General features: G+C 34.8%; 1 protein-coding gene across 1 annotated transcript; it reads right to left on the reverse strand.

Annotated features, from left to right (window-relative positions):
- Nucleotides 1-1,254: 1,254 nt before the first annotated feature.
- Nucleotides 1,255-20,916, reverse strand: LOC148301108 (uncharacterized; the record flags this gene model as incomplete). The annotated part of the gene is made up of 7 exons (XM_088273807.1): nucleotides 20,550-20,916; nucleotides 19,888-20,053; nucleotides 14,792-14,904; nucleotides 11,758-11,908; nucleotides 10,287-10,395; nucleotides 6,481-6,754; nucleotides 1,255-1,361 (listed from the first exon to the last, which is right to left on the reverse strand). Coding segments are annotated over exons 1-7 (1,175 nt in total), but the record flags the coding sequence as incomplete, so codon positions are not given.
- Nucleotides 20,917-24,683: the final 3,767 nt, after the last annotated feature.

The following is a 24,683-nucleotide window of genomic DNA, read 5'->3' on the forward strand; positions in this document are numbered from 1 at the left end:
CAGAGAATTAATAGCTAATGAGGGGGGTTTGATGATCATTTGAAGAATGTAAATCATTTATTTGACAGATTCAAGCTACCTTTTCTTGTACATAGTACATGCTTGCTAACTTTTTACTTTTTCACCTTTTTTATGTTTTTAATTTTATTTAAAAAAATAATAATAATAATTTTTGTTTTCTGATAGTCAAGATTTTTTTGTATTTTATATTAACATGTATAAATCAATACACAATATGGCTCCAGAGTATCTTTAAGGAGCTGTGTATTCCAGATGAATTGGTTGATAGACGTCTCACGCTTCGATCGGCTACAACATCTGCATTGGGCAAAGTGATCTTACCAGCTCGCAACCAACGCACTAAATTTGGCGAGCGTGCCTTCGCTGTTGCAGGACCGACGGCGTGGAACGCTCTTCCACCAGTGGTTAGAAATAGTGGGAGTGAGATGATCTTTAGAAAAAGACTAAAAACACATTTGTTTGCTAAATCATTTCCACCATAATATTTTCCCCAATTCATTCACAGTGAAGCGCCCTTGAGGTATTATTTTACGAAAATGGCGCTATATAAGTTATCCAAATTTACTATTATTTATTATTATTAACACTGTTATTATATTTCTACTTATAATACATATACCCTTATACCTTTTACTATGACCTAAATTATATTGTATACCCACACACAGGCCATGCCTTTGTGGGATCGTTTTTTGTATTCATATTTATATTTTATTCATATTTTTTTGTATTTGAATTTCTGTCATGTAATGCAAAAGAATTTAAAATAAAATAATCATAAAACCCTTATCCGCACCAAATGGTGCATAGGGCACTGCTTCATATAAACGCACTGTTATCTTGATCGTTTACACATGAAGGAAAGGTGATCAGCCCTCTATACATATCGTACACTCCTTTCAACATCGTCATATATCAGCAAACTTAAAATAATAATAATATAAAATCCTTATGCGCACCCCGATGGTGCATAGGGCACTGTGTATTATAAACGCAGTGTTATCACGATAGTTTTACACATGAAGGAACAGTGATCAGCCCTCCGCTTCAGGTACCAGTCCATGGTAATATTGAATAAATATGACAGTGAAAAAATCACTTATATTTATTTTACCCCCCCCCTGGGATTCAAACCCAGGACCTCCAGAACGGTAGACGAGCGTGCTGACCATTACACTACGGAGGCGGGCAAAATTTTTAAATAAATAATGTAAAACGTTGTCAACAGCTGACCTTGTCAAAATTGTATCGTTGAGACACGCCAGGTTCGTGTTCGTCTTCACGATGTCACTCATGTGACTGTGGCAGTATATGAGGCAGTCGTGCAGGAGAGGGTCCATCTGGAAATACGCGAGGACATAATAAAATACACGTGGAGCCGATAAAAAAAACTGAAAAATACATCACAATGAAAAAATATAATTTTAATATTTTTATTTATTTAATATAGTTACATTTTTAATGCAATTTAATACGATATCTATACACATATCGCTCACTCCTTTCAATATAGTCATATATCAGCAAACTTAAAATAATAATAATATAAAACCCTTATCCGCACCCCATTGGTGCATAGGGCACTGTGTCTTATAAACGCAGTGTTATCTTGATCGTTTACACATGAAGGAAAGGTGATCAGCCCTCCGCTTCAGGTACCAGTCCAGGGTAATATTGAATAAATATTACAGTGAAAAAAATCACTTTTTGATATTTATTTGACCCCCCCTGGGAATCGAACCCGGGACCTCCAGAACGGTAGCCAAGCGTGCTGACCATTACACTACGGAGGCGGACAAAATTTATTTTTGTATGCAATTTTTATATTTTTATATGCATAAAAAACGTTTCGAGAAAGCGTTACCAATGCAGTTCGTGAAGTAGATAGATATTTTCAACATTTTGAGTGTGTCCAAATACTTGTTCACAAATCTGGATTATGTCCAATTACAGGAGTTATTTTTCATATTATTTTTTGACATCTCATCACAGATGAAGAAGAATCAAGTGTATAAATTGATCACTTAAACCAGCCTATGACGGTCGTCAGCCCCGTAAATGCCCGGAATTCCATATTCTTCTTCATCTTTGATGAGATTTAATATATCGCATATGATATAATAGGTACATCCAAAATTAAACACGGTTATTGGATTGAATTCTACTTTTATTTACATATCGCAGTCATACAGGAGAAAATGACCAAGTGCATTTTTTTACAAAAACGTTATCGTTGACTATTTGAGATCTTACAAGCTTAAAATATTTCCCTGAAAAAATCCCAAAGTATTTTAAACTTGTAATTATAATATATTGACTTGTTAAAAACGACTAACTGCATTGATGTTTATTTTCTTGCCAAGCAAAAGTGACTTAAATGGCCCTCCTGAACACTTTACGTTTTGTTAGTTGGTCACTTTCGCCTGTACGACTACGATACATGTATATGGTAATACGTGACGCGTTTCGTCTCATTGAGACATTATCAAACGCCCCGGCCGCCCGGTGAAGGACCTCTAGGCGCCTAGAGGTCTCCAGCCATCGTTTGGATATAAAAAGTGGCAAGTTAGAGGCGACGACGATAAATCTAGTGTGCAACAGCGTTCGGAAGAAATCAAACAAAAGTTTAAAAACCAGATGGGGCTTGTTGTAGACAAACCAAAACCTGGTTATGGAAATACGAATGATGGGAACACAGCTCGCAGGTTTTTGATGAATCCGGAACTGAGTGGAGAGATCGCAGGATTGGATGTTAATTTAATTAAAAAGTTCAGTATTTTATTAAGAACGTTATCCTGCGGGTACGACATTAATTTGATCGAATTTGAAAAACTTTGTTCCGAAACCAGAACCCTTTATCTCAATCTGTATTCGTGGTACTATATGCCTGTTACTGTTCGCAAAATTCTAGTACACAGTACGGAGGTTATAAAAACATTCATTCTTCAATCGGGCAGCTCTCGGAAGAATCTCAAGAGGCCCGAAATAAAGATTGTCGTAGATTCCGCGAGCACCAACCTAGGAAACTGTCACGTACTTCCACTAATACAGATTTATTGAATATGCTTTTGATAACGTCCGATCCTGTAATTAACTCACTCAGAGAAGTACCTAGAAAGGGAACCGACAAATTACCGTTGGAAGTTCTGAATTTAATTGTCCCGCCTTCAATAGCAGAACATCAGGTGGCAAGTAATGTTCATCCATGTAACGATAGTGATTATTTAGTATCTGATTCGTCTGATTGTGAGATTGATGATGAGTCGTGATAATTATAATTAGTCTTGTGTATTATTTATTAATGTAATTCCATGTTTATTTCTGTAATTTAGATTATTTCTGTAAAGTCTTCTTCTTCTGCGTCTTAATCCTCATTTGCTGAGGGCTGTGACCCTTGCAGAAGCAATGACTCTTCTCCAGTTATCCCTTGACTGCGCTGCACGTAGCGCTCCAACCACTGAGGTGCCTGCTGCTGCCTTAATTTGATCGGTCCATCGTGTGGGGATCTTCCTCTCCCTCTTTTTCCCTCCAGGCTACCGATCACAACTAGTCGTTCCAGGAAAGTTAGTTAGTTCTCAGAAGTTAGTTCTAGTTAGAAAGTTAGTCATTAGTTCTGTAAAGTATATATATAAGGATACATACCTACATCCCCCACTACTTAATGAACAAGCTAACCTTAGGTCATCACTATGGCTAAATATATTTAAATAGACTATTACTGTACATCATCTCTCTCTATGTAAACGCTTGCATGATGCGTTATTGATAAACTAATAATTACATCTACATATAAAAATTCTTAAAAATAATATTACCAACAATTGTATTAAAATCTCTAAAATATGGCCATGTCAATAAATTCTTCCCTTCCCAGAAAACAAATATAAGGTTACATACCTACATCCCCCATTAGCGACTGTTGTCTCCCATAAATTATTGCTGCACATGTTAAAACTGTCACATAGAATTGTATAGCTACATAAGGACCGTAGTCCATTTGATCTTCACATTCGTTTGATAATGCCCTAACAAGGCGAAACAATTGTCACAATATAATTTTTTATGTGTTTTTTGTTAATAAAATACAACTTAGTAGACTCAAAAAATCAGTGTTTGATTTAAAATTAATACATAAATTAAAATGGAGTTCTACAAATTAAACGCCAAGTCAATAAATAAATATATAGGTACAATAACAATAACTAAAGGCGGCTTGTGACAGCGACAGTTTAATCGCATTTTATGATAAAATTTGCTATAATTCTACAATAATATAGGGAAATAATTGTTTGCCTACCACAGGTTTAATTTTATATTTAATCATTATTTAAGAATTAACGCGATTTTGGTCATAAAATGCCATTGATGTGTGACTATCGAAGGCCATCACAAGTTGATTCTATGGTATTAAGAGTAAATTTATTTGTATAATAATACATCATTAATTTTTTCCTTTTTCATCTCTTTTTTATGTTATTTTATGTTTTTATATTTTTCATTATTTTTTGACATCTCATCAAAGATGAAGAAGAATATGGAAGTCTGGGCATTTACGGGGCTGACGACCGTCATAGGCTGGTTTAAGTGATCACTTTACACACGTGTAACATTCACCAATTCTACCCATTATTGACAACCACACTACTCAAATTCTAATGGGTAGAATTGGTGAATGTTACACGTGTGTAAAGTGATCACTTAAACCAGCCTATGACGGTCGTCAGCCCCGTAAATGCCCAGACTTCCATATTCTTCTTCATCTTTGATGAGATGTCAAAAAATAATATGAAAATAACTCCTGTAATTGGAGATAATCCAGATTTTGTGAACAAGTATTTGGACACACTCAAAATGTTGTAAATGTTTTTATATTATTAAGTTTTTAATTTTATTTAAAAAAAACTATTTTCTGAGAGTCAAGTATTTTTTGTATTTTATATTAACACTATTATTCTAGTTCTACTTATAATACCTACACCCTTATACCCTTTACTATGACCTAAATTATATTGTATACCCACACACAGGCCATGCCTTTGTGGGATCTTTTTTGTATTCATTTTCATATTTTATTAATATTTTTTTGTATTTGAATTTATGTTATGTAATGCAAAAGAATGTAAAATAAATTTTAAAAAAAGAATGCTGTGTTTAATTGCGTATATTATGTATTTTCTTGTTATAACAATACTATTTTTTTTAATACTTTTTTTTTTATTTCATACATATTTTTTTTTTAATTAAAATATTCCCAAAGCTACAGAATTATAAAATAATGCATAATTATTCGAAAAATCAACGAAATAATATTCATCAATACCAGAACAATCAAATCGTAGAATAAAATGTTTTTGTCTACCTAGTTTGTTCTTGTTGTTGGTATCGTAATCATGTTTTTTTAAAGAGACCGGGTGATTAACCCTGCAAAAAGAACTCAACAGCCCCTCATACTGGAAGTCCTGAAGAGAAGAAGGTGGACATGGTTGGGACATGTCCTTAGAATGCCACCCGAGGGCATCAACCCCTCATGTCTCTTCTTCCAACCCCGAGGATTCCGGCGCCCCGGAAGGCCGCTGACGACCATTCACCGACTATACTCAGCGGAACTTCGAGACGCCGGACTGACCTGGGAGGAAGCCAAGGAGATGGCGCGTGACAGAGTGACTTGGAGACGACTCGTGTTGGCCATATGCTCCACCTAGGGAGCGAACATGGAAAGAAGAAGAAGAAGCTTGTTCTGGGTGGATCACTGTGGGTCGGTTACACCTTGTATCTATGTTATGACATTTATGTGTGCTTATTTTACGCTAGTGTTTAGTATAGGATCTGCTAATGTAACTAGTAAAGTAAGAAAAATATATAAGTAGGAAATAGTGATAGCGTGCCGACCGACGAGCGAGTGTTTTTGCGTAGAATTTTCACTCATGAATTACATGAAATTATAGTAACTTTAAACATAAAGAATAAATCCACTCACAAGTAGGCATAGGCTATGAATCTTTTTAAGTTGAAGTCTGAGTAGGGACATGATAAACGGTGTTGCATAAGCCGTAGGTAGATTTCAGAGTCACTTGGACGTTAGGTAATTAAAAAAAACACAATGTTGCCAATACACTGGGCGCGGCGACTGCCAATATTTCAACAAAATTTCGAAAACATTGAAATTGAATTGAAAAATATAGTTCATATTATTTCATAACATCGAAACAAAGATGAAGAAGAATATGGAAGAATGGGCATTTACGGGGTTTTAGACTGTCATAGGCTGGTTTAAGTGATCACTTTACACGACATTCACCAATTCTACCCATGATTGACAACCACACTATTCAAGTTCTATATATACATATGATCCAATTTCGAAACAATGTTCTTGAATCACTAGAATTTCACTAGAGACATCTATTGAGACGAAATAAGCTTTTTATTGAGCAGAAACTCTTAGGGTGGAAAGGGTACCTGAAGGAAGGAGGCCGAGACGAGGATGGGCACCACGCTGGCGGGGTCCAGCAGCGGCCAGTCAGCCACGAGGATGGTGTCCTTCTTCACCCAGCGCATCAGCCAGTCAAATATCTGGATGTCGCAGTGCACCGAGATGTCCATGTCCTCCAGCTTCTGGCCGGAGGTCACGTCCGCGAAGTAGCCCATCTTGGAGACCAGCAGCCTCTGCGGGCAGCGGAAGTCCCTCTTGGCGCCCTTCACCTCGTCGCACACGTGGATCTCCACCTCGCCGCTGCAATCGCGGAGACAACTTGTCAACCATGGACGATCGCCTAATCGCGCAAACGGATCATTCTCGCGATGTTCTATTAAAAGAGAGTGTGTCCAAATTCTTCTTCTCCGTCTTATTCCTCATTGCTGAGTGTTGTGACCCTTGCACAAGCAATGACTCTTCTCCAGTTATCCCTTGACTGCGCTGCACGTAGCGCTCCAACCACCAAGGTGCCTGCTGCTGCCTTAATTTGATCGGTCCATCGTGTGGGATCTTCCTCTCCCTCTCTTTCCCTCCAGGCTACCGATCACAACTAGTCGTTCCAGGCTATCCTCGTTGCCACGCGCAACGTGTCCAAAGAACTGGAGAATCCTCCGGGTAAAGATATTGGCCAGAGTAAAGCGAGTGTGTCCAAATACTTGTTCACAAATCTTGATTACCTCCAATTATATTATTTTTGACATCTCATCAAAGATGAAGAAGAATATGGAAGTCTGAGCATTTACGGGGCTGACGACCGTCATAGGCTGGTTTAAGTGATCACTTTACACACGTGTTACATTCACCAATTCTATTCATTATTGACAACCACACTACTCAAATTCTTGGAAGTTCTTTATATATATATATATATATATATATATATATATATATATATATATATATATATATATATATATATATATATATATATATATATTTATATATATACATATATATATATATATATATATATATATATATATATATATATACATATATATATATATATATATATATATATATATATATATATATATATATATATATATATATATATATATATATATATATATATATATATATATATATATAAATATATATATATATATATATATATATATATATATAAATATATATATATATATATATATATATATATATATATATATATATATATATATATATATATATATATATATATATGTATATGTATATATATATATATATATATATATATATATATATATATATATATATATATATATATATTTATATATATATATATATATATATATATATATATATATATATATATATATATATATATATATATATATATATATATATATATATATATATATATATATATATATATATATATATATATATATATATATATATATATATATATATATATATATATATATATATATATATATATATAAATATATATGGGCCAATTTCGAAACATTGTTCATGAATTACTAGAACTTCACAAGAGACATCTATTGGTGTGATTCAACTCACTTCAAACTCCTGTAATCCAGATTTTTTGAACAAGTATTTGGACACACTCAAAACGTTGGTATGAAGCTGCCAAAAGAAGCGTTTTGTCATACCGAACACCGAGCACGGTGCTAACGGTGCTAAAAAAGCAAACGCCTGGCAACAGTGACGTCACACGCTCGTGCGCATTCCGTCCGACCCGACTCGACGTTCCGTCGTGTACAAGTCTCTTCCTGCGCGCGAGCAGACCGACCGACCCAGCGGACATCCTCGCCCGAGCGACCGGGATGACGTGTCACCGAGGCGCCGCGGGTGTAGTGTGAATCTTCGTTTCACAAGGGGAATATGCGCATGCATATCGCTCACTCCTTTCAAGAACGTCATAAATCAAAAATCATAAATTTTCAGTTGTGCATGTTTTCGGAATGCCTAAAAAATGTACTATATCCCAGCAAAAGTGGCATATTTTTAACTAACTAACCATCACGCCGCTTTCCCGCAGGGGTAGGCAGAGAGAATCGATCGCCACACCACCCTGTCTTTGCAAACATTCTTCGCCTCTTCCACGTTCATGCGTCTCTTCATACATACCCGCCGATTGTTACGACTCCTAACCACTTTCAAGTATTGGGCATACCTGATCGTGCCATGGTTTTCTCGGTCTTCCTCTGCTCTTTTTTCCACTTACATTCGCCTCATATATTTGTTTAGCCGTTCTTTCCTCACTCATTCGCTCTACATATTGAATAAGCATATTTTTAACTTAATATTTAGCCGCTACAGGGCAGAAAGTGTTGTTTTTGCATTTTAAAGAAAGGGTATTGTTTAATTGTTTTTTTTTAATTTACAAAATATTTTTCAAATGGAGAAAAAACCTTCGGGTTTTACCTAAAAAGATCTGTTGCACAGCAAAAAGATCTCTTGCACAGCAAAAAGTTCAATAAGTGGCTTGATATTTTTTTTTTTACGTAGTATTATATTTATAAACTTTGAAAATGTTCTCCTGAAAAATCCAGTTTTTTTTTTCATGAAGTTCTTGAAAGTAGTGAGCGATATGCATAAATATATCGTAGTCATACGGGAGAAAGTGACCAAGTGCATTTACCCAAGCTTCTTTTCATCTCACCAATGATCACTTAAAGTGTGTAAAGTGATCACTTAAACCAGCCTATCACGGTCGTCATCCCCGTAAATACCCAGACTTCCATATTCTTCTTAATCATTGATGAGATATCGCTCACTCCTTTCAAGAACGTCATAAATCAAAAAGCTTGATTTTTCAGGAGAACGTTTTTAAAGTATAAAAATATAATACAATGTATTAAAAATAAATATCAAGCCACTCATTGAACTTTTTACTGTGCAACAGATCTTTTAAGGTAAAACCTGAAGGTTTTTTCTCCGTTTGAAAAGTATTTAATATATTTCAAAAAATAATTAAACAAAACTTTTCTTCAAAATGCTAAAACAACACTTTCTGCCCTGTAGCAGGTAAATATTAAGTTAAAAACATGCCTCTTTTGCTGGGATATAGTAAATTTTCTGGGCATTCTGAAAACATGAACTACAAGTACAACTGAAAATTGACGATTTTAGATTTATGACGTTCTTGAAAGGAGTGAGCGATATGTCAAAAAATAATATGAAAAATAACTCCTAATAATTGGAGATACTCCAGATTCGTGAACAAGTATTTGGACACACTCAAAATATTGTTATTCAATAAGAATTAACATACATATGACAAGCTAAAATGTAAAGCGTACACATTACCGTAGAACGGGGCTACTTGAACTTTGATGTGTTACTTGAGCCCAGTATAAAAAAATATTTACATCTGTATTTGGTCTACAATTGTGAATTGGTGAATGTAACACGTGTGTAAAGTGATCACTTATAATACACAAATATAAGTGATTTTTTTTCACTGTGCTATTTATTCGATATTACCCTGGACTGGTACCTGAAGCGGAGGGCTGATCACCTTTCCTTCATGGTTAACGATCAAGATAACACTGCGTTTGTATTACGCAGTGCCCTATGCACCATTGGGGTGCGGATAAGAGTTAAAAAAAAAAAAAAAAAGTGATCACTTAAACCAGCCTATGACGGTCGTCAGCCCCGCAAATGCCCAGACTTACGTATTCTTCTTCATCTTTGATGAGATGTCAAAAAATAATATGTAAAATAGCTCCTAATAATTGGAGGTAATCCAGATTTGTGAACAAGTATTTGGACACACTCATTAAAAAATGTTTTAAATTCATAGATTGTTGGTACTCACTCTCCTTTGTGGACATATTTGTCGCCTCCAGTGGAAGACTTCCTCCTTCCCAACTTGTCTCGGGATGGAACGCCCATTTTGTCCGTGGAATCCCTCTCCGTCAAGAATCCTGGAAAAATACAACAAAATAATAACTAACCATCACGCCCCTTCCCGCAGAGGTAGGCAGAGAGAGACCAGAACGCCACACCTCACTGTCTTATCAATCTATGCAAGCATTCTTCGCCTCTTACACATAGATTCACATCTCCTCATACGTACCCGCCGATTGTTTCCGAAGTATTTGACATACCTCATCAAGCCAAGTCTTCTTCGGTCTTCCTCTGGTCCTTTTTCTTCTACTATACAATCGCCCCATAGATTTGTTTTGCCGTTCTTTCCTCCTCATTCGTTCCAGATGTCCAAAACTATCTTAATAACACACCTTTCTTAATATATTTTATATATATATATATATATATATATATATATATATATATATATATATATATATATATATATATATACATACATATATATATATATATATATATATATATATATATATATATATATATATATATATATATGTATATATATATATATATATGTATATATATATATATATATATATATATATATATATATATATATATATATATATATATATATATATATATATATATATATATTTATATATATATTTATATATATATTTTTTTGTACTGGGCTCAAGTAAATCATTAATGTTCAAGTAGCCCCGTTCTACGGCACCTTAAACAAAAATTAGAAAGTAAGTAACACTCTTGTTAAAGATGTAGAAGAATCCCGTTTCGGAATACCCCCTCAGACACATGGAACAGATCGATATCCGGCGTGACATTGTTAAAAAAAAAACATAAGGTATGAAGCATGTTAAAAAAGATACAAATGAGAAAATATAACTAATAGTAATAATAAATATAAGTAAGATAGCAAAGTTCAATCTAAAAAACTGGGCCATGGACAGTAGCCAAGAAATCTGGTCCAACAGCTCAGGGATGAAACACGCAAAGGAACTGATCACGGGGTACTCGCGGAAATTCACCACAGAAGCACTAAAGCTTAGCAAAAAACAAATAAGGATCCAAACCAGGACCTTGACAGGACACTGCAGACTGAGGAAACACATGACAAAAATCTCACTTCATGACTCCCCAGTATGCAGATTTTATATGGAGGATAGCGAAACGCCAATCCACATTCTTTACAATTGTGACGCACTCGATCACAAACGAAGTCACATCCTTGGAGGACCTCTACTGGACTCCGAGAAGGTGAAGCTCCTACCACCAAGACAGGTCGTGAGTTACAAGACTCATGTAGGTCTTGGCAGTGAGCTGTAAAACACAGGGAAGTCACAATAGACCTGACATGGTCGCTGTGACATAAGGGATGCAAGATCCCTTGACCCCCAAGGAAAAAAAAAAAAGATAGCAAAGTGGTCACTTGCCGCTAAAGCTTGCGGGCTTCTTGACACCGATGTTGGAAGGGTACACGACGGCTTTCTTCATGATGGTCTGATGATGGTTCGCCTGTTTCGCTGGTTTTCCATGCCCAACCATGTAGGAGAGCACCGAATCTAAGATGCCCTCGTTCAAAACCTGCAAAATCCAATACAGAAATACTTGTACCAGCTTCACACACAACGAAGGTACCGTAGAACGGGGCCTAGTTATAAGAATGCTTTGAGCCGTCTTACGCCAAACAGCCGCAAGTTGAGTCACGGCTAGTTGCCTTTACACATATATTACTCATATAAAGGACTTTTTGAAACAAAAAAAGGTCCCGGAAAAAAAGCTCACAGCTCAAAAGCTCGTAAGCGCTAATATTGTTTCGTATAGATGATGATTGTAATTACGTAAGCGCAAATATTATTTCGTATAGATGATGATTGTAATTACGTAAGCGCAAATATTGTTTCGAATAGATGATGATTGTAATTACGTAAGCGCAATTTAAAGCGTAAATTAAAAAAAATATATATATCCCTGAAAAAGGGTACCGGAACGCCGTTCCACCGCGTTACATGGAAAAAAAAGCCCTACTCATATGTTTATGTGTATGTGTATGTATATATATATATATATATATATATATATATATATATATATATATATATATATATATATATATATATATATATATATATATATATATATATATATATATATATATATATATAAATGCATATAATAATAATAATAATAAAACCCTTATCCGCACCCCAATGGTGCATAGGGCACTGCGTCATATAAACGCAGTGTTATCTTGATGGTTTACACATGAAGGAAAGGTGATCAGCCCTCCGCTTCAGGTACCAGTCCAGGGTAATATTGAATAAATATGACAGTGAAAAAATCACTTATATTTTATTTTACCCCCCTTGGGAATCGAACCCGGGACCTCCAGAACGGTAGCCGAGCGTGCTGACCATTACACTACGGAGGCGGACTATATATATATATATATATATATATATATATACATATATATATATATATATATATATATATATATATATATATATATATATATATATATATATATATATATATATATATATATATATATATATATATATATATATATATATATATTCAATTCAATTCAATTTATTCAATAATTAATATATACATTACAAACAAACATTTAAGGCGTATATATTAAAAAAACAAATTAAAAATTACACAAGAAGACTCTTGTTAAATGTGTAGAAGAATCTCGCTTCGGAAAACTCCTTCGGACACATGGAACAGATCAATATCCAATGTGATATTGTTCAACATAGCGGTAGCTCTTCCTACAGGCATAACCATCGGCAGGTTGGTCCTGTGTATAGGAATCTGAAACAATCTATGCCGACGCTGTCTTAGGTAACTATCGGGAACATACAGACCAATGCTCTGGATAATTTCAGGATTATCGATCATACCGCGCAACAATCGATAAAAATGCGTAATCAAATACGCATTTTTAAGAAGACCCGAAGACCAACATGCACTACGTGCATTAAAACTAATTTTAATGCACGTTTAACGTAACGCATGTAACGCATGTCTGTATTGAAAACTATAGTGCATGTTGGTCTTCGGGTATAAATATAATATTTTTAATATGCCCAAATCATTATATATATATATATATACATATACATATATATATATATATATATATATATATATATATATATATATATATATATATATATATATATATATATATATATATATATATATATATATATATATATAACGTGGTAATATTTTCCTTTTGAAAATTAAGTGTAAATAATATGTAAAGTGGGTGTATAATAATAAAATAAACAATGTGTTGCTTTGTAATTAAAGTTTATTCTTAATTTATCTTTATAATAATTTTTATATCTATCTATCTATCTATCTATCTGATTCTGACAGTTAATAATATTATCGGAAGTCTTTTGTTTTATTGTGAGCGATGCATGCGACATCTGGTGGTAGAACTGTTTTATGTAGGTACTATTTGTAGGTACTTAATAAAATGTATAGGTAGGTACCTAGTTATTTTATTACATATATATATATATATATATATATATATATATATATATATATATATATATATATATATATATATATATATATATATATATATATATATATATATATATATATATATATATATATATATATATATATATATATATATATATATATATATATATATATATATATATATATGTATATATATATATATATATATATATATATATATATATATATATATATATATATATATATATACATATATATATATATATACATATATATATATATATATATATATATATATATATATATATATATATATATATATATATACATATATATATAATGATTTGGGCATATTAAAAATATTATATTTATACCCGAAGACCAACATGCACTATAGTTTTCAATACAGACATGCGTTACATGCGTTACGTTAAACGTGCATTAAAATTAGTTTTAATGCACGTAGTGCATGTTGGTCTTCGGGTCGACCAAAAATCGCATGTGTTAGACATTTTGTGTAGTTTTGAGTATGTAAATGGTGCTATGGTGGTGAAGGGTAGTATTGTTTGCATGCTGTGTTAGTGATTGTCCTGACGAAGAGACGGGTACGTCTCGAAACCGGTAGACGTAAAAATCTCGGTGAGTGGTTATATACTATTTTTATTAACATTTTTGTAAAAAAATAAATAAGTAAAAATGACTAACCACAAAGTAAATGCTTTAAATATTAATAATATTGAGAATAACATTTAGCATTTAGTCTTTGTGGAATGAATTAAACAGTTTTGTAGCTATGAAAAATGAGTGTCTTTTCGCGAGTCTGGATTTGCAAAAAGGGATTTCTAGTAAATTATTCATTCTATGACTAGATCTATGAAAAAATATGAAAAAAATATTGAAAAACATGCGCTACATGAGTGATACGTCTAAAAGATTATCTTGCAAGATTACCTCTGAAAGTTTGGAAAGGAGTAAGGAGTCCATGCAGCTGTCGTCCGTGTCGCACTTGGGCTCCTTTTTGGATTTCCTACAGAACGTGCCCAAAGAATTTCTTCTGAGCTCTCCTGTAATGCGAAATACGTAATATAATGTAACTCGACACACCCATCCAATGAGCTATTTACAAGCTATACGGTACTAGACGTACGGCAACTGTTCGTCAAGGAAGTACTGAATCACTTCTGGAACAAAATGGAAAAGGTTAGAACGCAACAAACTATTCGAACCCGGGCAGCATTAAATAAAAACTACATTGGCCCAGCCATTAAAACAAGTTTTGCCCAAAAAAAATTCTCATTCCTCGCTCCAAAAATATTTAATTTGCTGCCCGAAACCATTAAGATTTCCAGGAGTGATCTGGTCTTTAAGAACAGTGTCCGTCGATGGTTACTTAACATTGGAAGGGACAAGGTGGAAAGTGAATTAATTAAAGTCCAGGTGTAATTATCACATTGAAAAACCTTAAAACATAAATTATTTTTGTATCTCCTGTATGTTATGTTTATAATCTAATCATTAAAAAAAATATATATATATATATTAAAAATTAAAAAATATATATATATATATATATATATATATATAAACTTTGTATTACCATGTTAGTATTCGGCTCAACACAGGCCATGCCTAAAGAGCCGTAATACGTATAATAAATGTGTATATGAAATGAATATGTATATTGAATGTATCTATGTATTATGAAAATAAATTAATAAATAAAAAAAAAACAAAAAAAATAAATAAATACATTGATACAGGTATCAAAATTTAATCATTTTTTTCAATGAGAAGGAGAAAGCGGAAATTGAATCGCAAACCTCACTACCCAATGTTTTGCAAGTTGTTGAACTCTAAATAAAGAGTGTTTTTTTTAGAGGTTTGGATTTAAAGCCAATTTATTTAATTATTTGTTTTTGTTGACATATTCAATTGTGGCAAAGTTGTGTTGAAAAGTCGAATGGTGCACACGCGCACACACACACATACGGCCACACCAAATTTCCCTCATAGGAATATGGCCGTTCATGTGCGGCCGATACAAAACATGATTTATGACATGATTTATATCAATACATGTTTAAAGCATGATTTACCGAAAAATTATCGAAGATTCGATAACTCATGTTTACTGGTGTAAATAAAAATAAAATATTCAAGAAAAAATGTTGCTTATCGCATCGAATATGATATAAAATTATAAAAAGTAAAAAAAAAATGCAAAAAAACTGACCTCCCCCCCAGATACAGTTTTGTTCGCAGAAACTTACTCCCGGTGAGGATTATGCAAAAACGAAATTATAAAATAAAATAAAATAATTATTTTCTGTCCGCCTCCGTAGTGTAATGGTCAGCACGCTCGGCTACCGTTCTGGAGGTCCCGGGTTCGATTCCCAAGGGGGGTAAAATAAATATAAGTGATTTTTTCACTGTAATATTTATTCAATATTACCATGGACTGGTACCTGAAGCGGAGGGCTGATCACCTTTCCTTCATGTGTAAACGATCAAGATAACACTGCGTTTATATGACACAGTGCCCTATGCACCATTGGGGTGCGGATAAGGGTTTTATTATTTTATTTAATTATTTTCTTAAACAATTTTTTAAATACTAAAGAAGACAGGCCCATTTTCGCACTGGATGCAGATAGTGCGTTAACGTTTTCTTAGTCCGCCGTCCAAAAAACTACTTATCACACATCGCTCACTGCTTTCAACAACGTCATATATCAAAAGACATGATTTTCCAGGAGATCGTTTTTAAAGTTTAAGGATATAATAAAATGGTAATAAAAATAAATATCAAGCCACTTACTGAACTTTTTACTGTGCAACAGATCTTTTTAGGTAAAACCTGAAGGTTTTTTCTCCATTTGAAAAATATTTAGTACATTAAAAAAAAATATTAAACAATACCTTTTCTACAAAATGCAACAAAAAAAATCTGCCCTGTAGCGGGTAAATATTAAGTTAAAAATATGCCGCTTTTGCTGGGATATAGTACATTTTCTGACTAAAACTAACTAACAACTTAGTAGACTCAAAAAAACTGTGTTTGATTTAAAAATTAATACATAAATTAAAATGGAGTTCTACAAATTAAACGCCGCATCAATAGATAACACAATTCTCAATGATTTCCCTATTTGGAAACACGTGTGAACAGCTTTTTAGTCGTATGAAGCATATTAAATCTCAAATGATAAAAAGCAACAACATCAATCGTTATCAACATGGATGCGCTTAGTCATAGGATGACAAACATGATCAGTTTACTTAATTTTATTTATTTTGTTTATAACTAATTAACTAACCATCACGCCGCTTCCCCGCAGGGGTAAGCAGAGAATAGAACGCCACACCACTCTGTCTTTGCAAACATTCCTCGCCTCTTCCACGCTCATGCATCTCCTCATACACACCCGCCGATTGTTTCTACTCCTAACCTGACCGCTTTCAAGTATTTGGCATACCTGATCGTGCCAAGTCTTCCTCTGCTCCTTTTTCCAATTACATTCGCCTCGTAAATTTGTTTTACCGTTCTTTCCTCACTCATTCGTTCTACATGTCCAAACCATCTCAACACACCTTTTTTAATTTTATCGATAATGCTCGTCTCAGCTTTGCATTCCCTCCTTATTTCACTATTCGAACATCTATCATACATCGTTTTGTCGCACATTCTTCTGAGAGATCGCATTTCGACTGCATTCAGTCTACTTTCATCCTTCTTTTGCCAACTCCATGTTTCACTTCCATACATTAGGGTCGGAACCAGGACATTTTTTGGGCATTCCAAAAACATGCACAACTGAAAATTGACGATTTTTGATACATCGATCACTCCTTTCAAGAACGTCATAAATCAAAAAACTTGATTTTTCTGGAGAACGTTTTTAAAGTTTAAAAATTTAGTACATTTATTATAGATAAATATCAAGCCACTTATTGAACTTTTATACTGTGTAACAGATCTTTTTGGTAAAACCTGAAGGTTTTTTCTCCATTCGAAAAATATTTAGTAAATTTAAAATAAAAGAAAAACAATACCTTTTCTTCAAAATGCAAAAACAACACTTTCTGCCCTGTAGCGGGTAAATATTAAGTTAAAAATATGCCGTTTTTGCTGGTTTGCCGTTTTTGCTGTACATTTTCTGGGCATTCCGAAAACATACACAGCTGAAAATTGACGATTTTTGATTTATGACGTTCTTGAAAGGAGTGAGCGATATGACTTTGTTGAAAGGAGTAAGCGACATATTCTTTCTCTTCAACCTGGCAATTTTCGTATTGATAAATCTGATCCACGACTTTCATTACTTGAATTTAAGTCGTTATTTTTTTTATTATTTCTTAATTCCTGGCGGCCTTGCTACTGTCTCGCGGTCTGCTTTACCGAGGGTCAAACCGAGTCGGCGGCTAGTCCTTTAATGTATAGCACGTAGGGGTATTTCCAGTAATTAGCTGGCCATAAATCGATTTCTTAAAATTTGTCCCTGATAAGGAATTTTTTTATTTTTTTTAAATAAAAAAGAGTATTATTTCTGTTTGTATTATTTACACAAAAATTTCAATTTCATACCATTTCTGTGAGCCTAAGCGGCCCATTATTAGAAATAAGTATCAAATTGTGGTAGAGTGGGTTCGAACCGAGAAACTCTGACTTCAGAGTCCGTGACACTAACCACGGGACCACAACCCGACACATTTGTTATTGGGAATGTGGAATAGACATCAAATAATGAATGACACTTTTTGTCATTAAATACCAAGCATGGGCCGGTGTATGTCAGTTTGAATTCGACTGTCGTTCTAAGTTTTCGCGTCGTTTTAAGGCATCCTCGAAAAATCAATGAATTAAAAACTAAATATTTTTATTTTGGAGTTCGTTTGGAAAAAAATTGTGATGGATTCGGATATAACAGGTAAGCATAAAAATATACTGATAATTGTTATCAAAATATATGGAGAAACAAATATATTTTAGTCGGTTCAAAGTCATGTCCATTATTTTTGTAGATTTTTCTCTATTTTTTTAATTCCAAATGGTTGTTGTTATACTTCAAGGTGAGTCCTCGCAGTTTTATTTATTGTCTTTGAAAGTAAAGAATTTGTTCTTATTAAATGCATTGAGATTAGCCGCGGACTCCTGCGGAATCAAGGTCAATGAATCATACTAGTGCAAAATTAAATTGTTTGAATTTTTTTCTTTTAACCTTTTCCACTCTGAACTTTTTTTCTCGTAAATGATCAGCTACTCTGATCAAAAAATGCAACGTTTTTCTACCATTAAAATAATTATTTTGGTTCCCTAATTTTGGGACACTCTGTCTGGCAATTCGTATGACCATGTTAATTAATATTAAGTGTATTTATCTTAATTATTTTTTAAGTAGAATAATGCTTGGGTGATAGAGAAATCAGTGATTAAAGTTATACCTGCGCGGGCCAGACATTGCGGCCCACGGAGCTGCCTACTAGAATCATACGGGCCAGAATGTCTGGCCTACAGAGTGGTAAGAGTTAAACTAATTCATGTTATATTTCAGAACCCGAAGGTAAAGAACTCGAACCGTAATGCGTAAATTACTTGATGATATCGGTAACGACGAAACCCTGTCACTGGTAAAATAAAATAAAAGTGGAAAAACTTAATTGTTTTCTGTCCACCTCCGTAGTGTAATGGTCAGCACACTCAGCTACCGTTATGGAGGTCCCGGGTTCGATTCCCAGGGGGGTCAAATTAATATAAGTGATTTTTTCACTCTAATATTTATTCCATATTACCTGAAGCGGAGGGCTGATCACCTTTCCTTCATGTGTTAACGATTAAGGTAACACTGCGTTTGTATGATGCACTGCCCTATGCACCATTGGGGTGCGGATAAGGGTTTGAAAAATGTATTGTCAAATAAAATTTTGCTCGCTTATTAGAACAAATACCCCTTAGTGCGTGGCGGCAGAGTCGTTTGATGATTTGAAAATCGCATTGTACACGAATGACGTGTTTTCTTTGCATATATTGTCCGACCAAATGATTTTACCTTTCTTGAATTTGCCCACCGATTGGGGGTCCTTGGGATTGATGTCGGCTATGAAGTAACTGCTGCTCGGGCCGCACTCCAAGGCCTCGAGGGCCGTGCCTCCCTCGGAGCCCCTCCGGGCCGCCGTGTAGTCGTCCCCGTCCACGGGATTCATGTCCATCATCACCTTAATATAAAAGCGCACAAAAGATTACAAGAGACAAATAGTGACAGTGAACGTAACTTCAATTTTCTGTCGTCATCATAAATGATACCACCAACTAAAAAGAAATAACACTTTGCATTCCTCGCCATAACATATCATTAATTCATCATATTAGTAATTCCTTCATGTCCAAGCGGCCAGACTATGGAATGAATTACCTCTCCTTGTAAAAAATGCATCTTCTCTAATAACTTTTAAGAAACGTCTGAGATATTACTATTTATCATTAAGGTCGTAACATCGCTCGCGGCGAGCATCACCGAGCATCCGAAACTATGGATGGAGCGTTCGGCTCGCTGTACTGACTGCCTGAATGCTCGCATCGTAACGTGTTACGTTACGACGAAATGCTCCGGTCAGTCTCCAGCTTTAAATTGATATTCTCATTTTAAAAGTCGAGTTGTATTAAATATATATATCACCGGGAGGGGAAGGTTTAAGATAAAGCCTCTCGTACCTTGACGACGGGATTCTTCTCCAGCTCGTCCCAATCTATCTTCAAGCTGTTGGGGACGGTGTCGCGCGCGCCTTCCACGGTCTCGTACACCTGGTAGGCCGTCTTCATGAAGTCGAAGAAGTCCTTCATGGTGATCTCCAGCGACAGAGCTGTCTGGGAGCATTTCGGGCTCACCCTGCCGCTGGCCGAACCTGCTTCTTTAGCGGCATTTTTCTTCGGCGACGGCTTTCGCGCCGGACAATTTTCGCCCGACATTTGCACCGAACAGAGCAATACTCCTATGATATTCAATGCTAATTTTGAAAAGTCGAAACGTTGACAGCGATTCGAATGTAGAATCACATCAGGGAACTCTGCTTACTCGAAATTTCTGCGAGTAGCCACCCACCACAAAAAAGAAATTTTATTATAATTTTTTTCAAATCCTGCTTTATAATAAATATATTTTGGTTTTAAATACAGACTTTTGGAAAGAGCTGTGTTTATATTTAACTGGGAAATTGACAATATTGAATAAATAGTTGATGACAACCAAATATCGACCCAACATTATGAGATTTCATTGATAGTTACTAGGTAACGTGGTTTGTTTATTGTAGTAAAACATATTTCATTGTAGGAAATTCTTCTTCGTGGGTTACATCTTAGTGATGAATGGTTTGCTTCTTTCGTGGTCAGTCTCCGACCGCCTCTATCCTACGCTCGTCTCTTCGTACTTACTTCGAGCATCTATTGTACATCATTTTGCCGCCCATTCGTCGATAAGAGATCGCATTTCGACTGCATTTTTTACCGTTTTTTTAGGATACCATAGAAATAAAATAAAAGTCTACGAAATAACTAACTAACTAACTAACCATCACGCCGCTTACCCGCAGGGGTAGGCAGAGAGAATAGAACACCACACTACTCTGTCTTTGCAAATATTCTTCGCCTCGTCCAGGTTCATGCATCTCCTCATACATACCCGCCGATTGTTACGACTCCTAACCTGACCACTTTCAAGTATTTGGCATACCTGATCGTGCCATGTTTTTGTCGGTCTTCCTCAGCTTCTTTTCCCAATTACATTCGCCTCATAAATTTGCTTTACGAAATTAACTATGTAAAGGAAATTTTTCGTATTTGCGGTAGATCAAACGTCGCAGGTCGCAAAACGGTAATATAAGTCAGGTCAAGGCCTCACTCACAATAATATATATTCATTAATCGTCCGGCTGCGCTGATAGCCGGTCGTTACAGCAAGAACAATTTTTTTTTAGAATATTTTTGTTTTTGTTTTTTACAACATATATATATATATATATATATATATATATATATATATATATATATATATATATATATATATATATATATATATATATATATATATATATATATATAGGGTCCGCCATCTAAAGTTTTTTTTTTCAACTAGTGCTTATTTCGTGAATGGTAACACTTAGCTCATGTCTGATTTGACAGATAATTAGTTTTATCCTTCCGCTGAGCGAATATGGTTGTGTATACGCTTGAACAACGCTGGGAAATATTGCGACATTACTTTGAAAATCATGGTAATGTTGCAGAATGTGTGCGAAAATTGCGTACGGTTTTTGGAAGAAGAGAAGCACCGTCAGCTCCGTATGTTCGTTATCTTGTGAAAAAAGTGAAAGAAACTGGCATCCTCATCGATAAACCAAAGCGTGAAAAGCCAAAAACAGTGCGTACACCCGAGAATATCGATGTTGTGGCAGAAAGTGTGCGTGAAGCGCCATCAACATCAATTCACCGTCGTTCTCAACAATTGAACATTTCGGAGACATCATTGAGACGAATTTTGCATAAAGACCTTGGTATGACGCCATACAAAGTCCAATTGGTTCAGGAGTTGAAGCCAACTGACCATCCAATGCGTTTTCGCTTCGCTGAGTGGGCCTGCGATCGACTTACAGAAGATGCCGATTTTGCCAAAAAAATCATCTTTTCGGATGAAGCTCATTTTGATCTTGGCGGGTATGTAAACAAGCAAAATTGTCGTATTTGGGGCACAGAAAACCCGCACGCATACATTGAAAAGCCGGTACACCCAAAACGAGTCACTGTTTGGTGCGGATTTTGGTCCAGAGGCATAATTGGGCCATTTTTCTTTGAAAATGAGCAAGGAGTGGCCGTTACAGTCAATGGCGATCGTTATCGGGCCATGTTGAACGGATTTTTGTTCACAAAAATTGAAGAGGAGGATATTGGCAACATTTGGTTTCAACAGGACGGCGCTACGTGCCACACAGCCGAAGCTACACTCGATGTTTTTTATAGCATTTTCAAAAAAAAAAGTTATTTGGCGGACCCTTTAGATGACATAAAAAGTCCAAAAATAATTGACTGTGAAGTTAGACTTTGGATAATTGTCATTCGTTTCATTACTGTATTATTAGCGGTATGGCGGCCGGTGTTATAGAAAATTAACTTGCGATTTAACATATCGCTCACTCCTTTCAAGAACGTCATAAATCAAAAAGCTTGATTTTTCAGGAGAACGTTTTTAAAGTTTAAAAATATAATAAAATGTATTAAAAATAATTATATCAAGCCACTTATTTAACTTTTTACTGTGCGACAGATCTTTTTAGGTAAAACCTGAAGATTTTTTCTCCATTTGAAAAATATTTAATATATTTAAAAAAATAATTAAACAATAACTTTTCTTCAAAATGCAAAAACAACACTTTCTGCCCTGTAGCAGGTAAATATTAAGTTAAAAACATGCCTCTTTTGCTGTCCTGTTGAAACCAAATGTTGCCAATATCCTCCTCTTCAATTTTTGTGAACAAAAATCCGTTCAACATGGCCCGATAACGATCGCCATTGACTGTAACGGCCACTCCTTGCTCATTTTCAAAGAAAAATGGCCCAATTATGCCTCTGGACCAAAATCCGCACCAAACAGTGACTCGTTTTGGGTGTACCGGCTTTTCAATGTATGCGTGCGGGTTTTCTGTGCCCCAAATACGACAATTTTGCTTGTTTACATACCCGCCAAGATCAAAATGAGCTTCATCCGAAAAGATGATTTTTTTGGCAAAATCGGCATCTTCTGTAAGTCGATCGCAGGCCCACTCAGCGAAGCGAAAACGCATTGGATGGTCAGTTGGCTTCAACTCCTGAACCAATTGGACTTTGTATGGCGTCATACCAAGGTCTTTATGCAAAATTCGTCTCAATGATGTCTCCGAAATGTTCAATTGTTGAGAACGACGGTGAATTGATGTTGATGGCGCTTCACGCACACTTTCTGCCACAACATCGATATTCTCGGGTGTACGCACTGTTTTTGGCTTTTCACGCTTTGGTTTATCGATGAAGATGCCAGTTTCTTTCACTTTTTTCACAAGATAACGAACATACGGAGCTGACGGTGCTTCTCTTCTTCCAAAAACCGTACGCAATTTTCGCACACATTCTGCAACATTACCATGATTTTCAAAGTAATGTCGCAATATTTCCCAGCGTTGTTCAAGCGTATACACAACCATATTCGCTCAGCGGAAGGATAAAACTAATTATCTGTCAAATCAGACATGAGCTAAGTGTTACCATTCACGAAATAAGCACTAGTTGAAAAAAAAAACTTTAGATGGCGGACCCTATATATATATATATATATATATATCGTCGTACCCAAAATTATCAGACTGGTGATTCATTTCGACCCCCTGGGAATTGAATCCAGGACCCCTAGCACGATAGTCAAACCGATTACTATACAACGGGGGCAGACAAACAAATTTAATTCATATTATTTTTTGATATCTCATCAAAGATGAAGAAGGATATGTAAGTCTGAGCATTTACGGGGCTGACGACCGTCATAGGCTGGTTTAAGTGATCACTTCACACACGTGTAACATTCACCAATTCTACCCATTATTGACAACCACATTACTCAAATTCTTGGTAATTCTAAATATATGAATCAATTTCGAATCGTTGTTCTTAAATCCCTAGAATTTCACTAGAAACATCAATTGGTGAGATGAAAAGAAGCTATTTATTGAGCAGAAACTCTTTTATTAGTGTGTGAGGTCCGAATCCTGGATTATAATTACATCCATGAGAAAAGTCAGAATTTTTTTATTATTAAAGCTTATA

The sequence above is a fragment of the Brachycentrus maculatus genome, unplaced genomic scaffold, assembly GCF_059751285.1.
Source record: "Brachycentrus maculatus isolate JH-2025_06_01 unplaced genomic scaffold, ASM5975128v1 h1tg000606l, whole genome shotgun sequence".
Taxonomy (NCBI): Eukaryota; Metazoa; Arthropoda; class Insecta; order Trichoptera; family Brachycentridae; genus Brachycentrus; species Brachycentrus maculatus.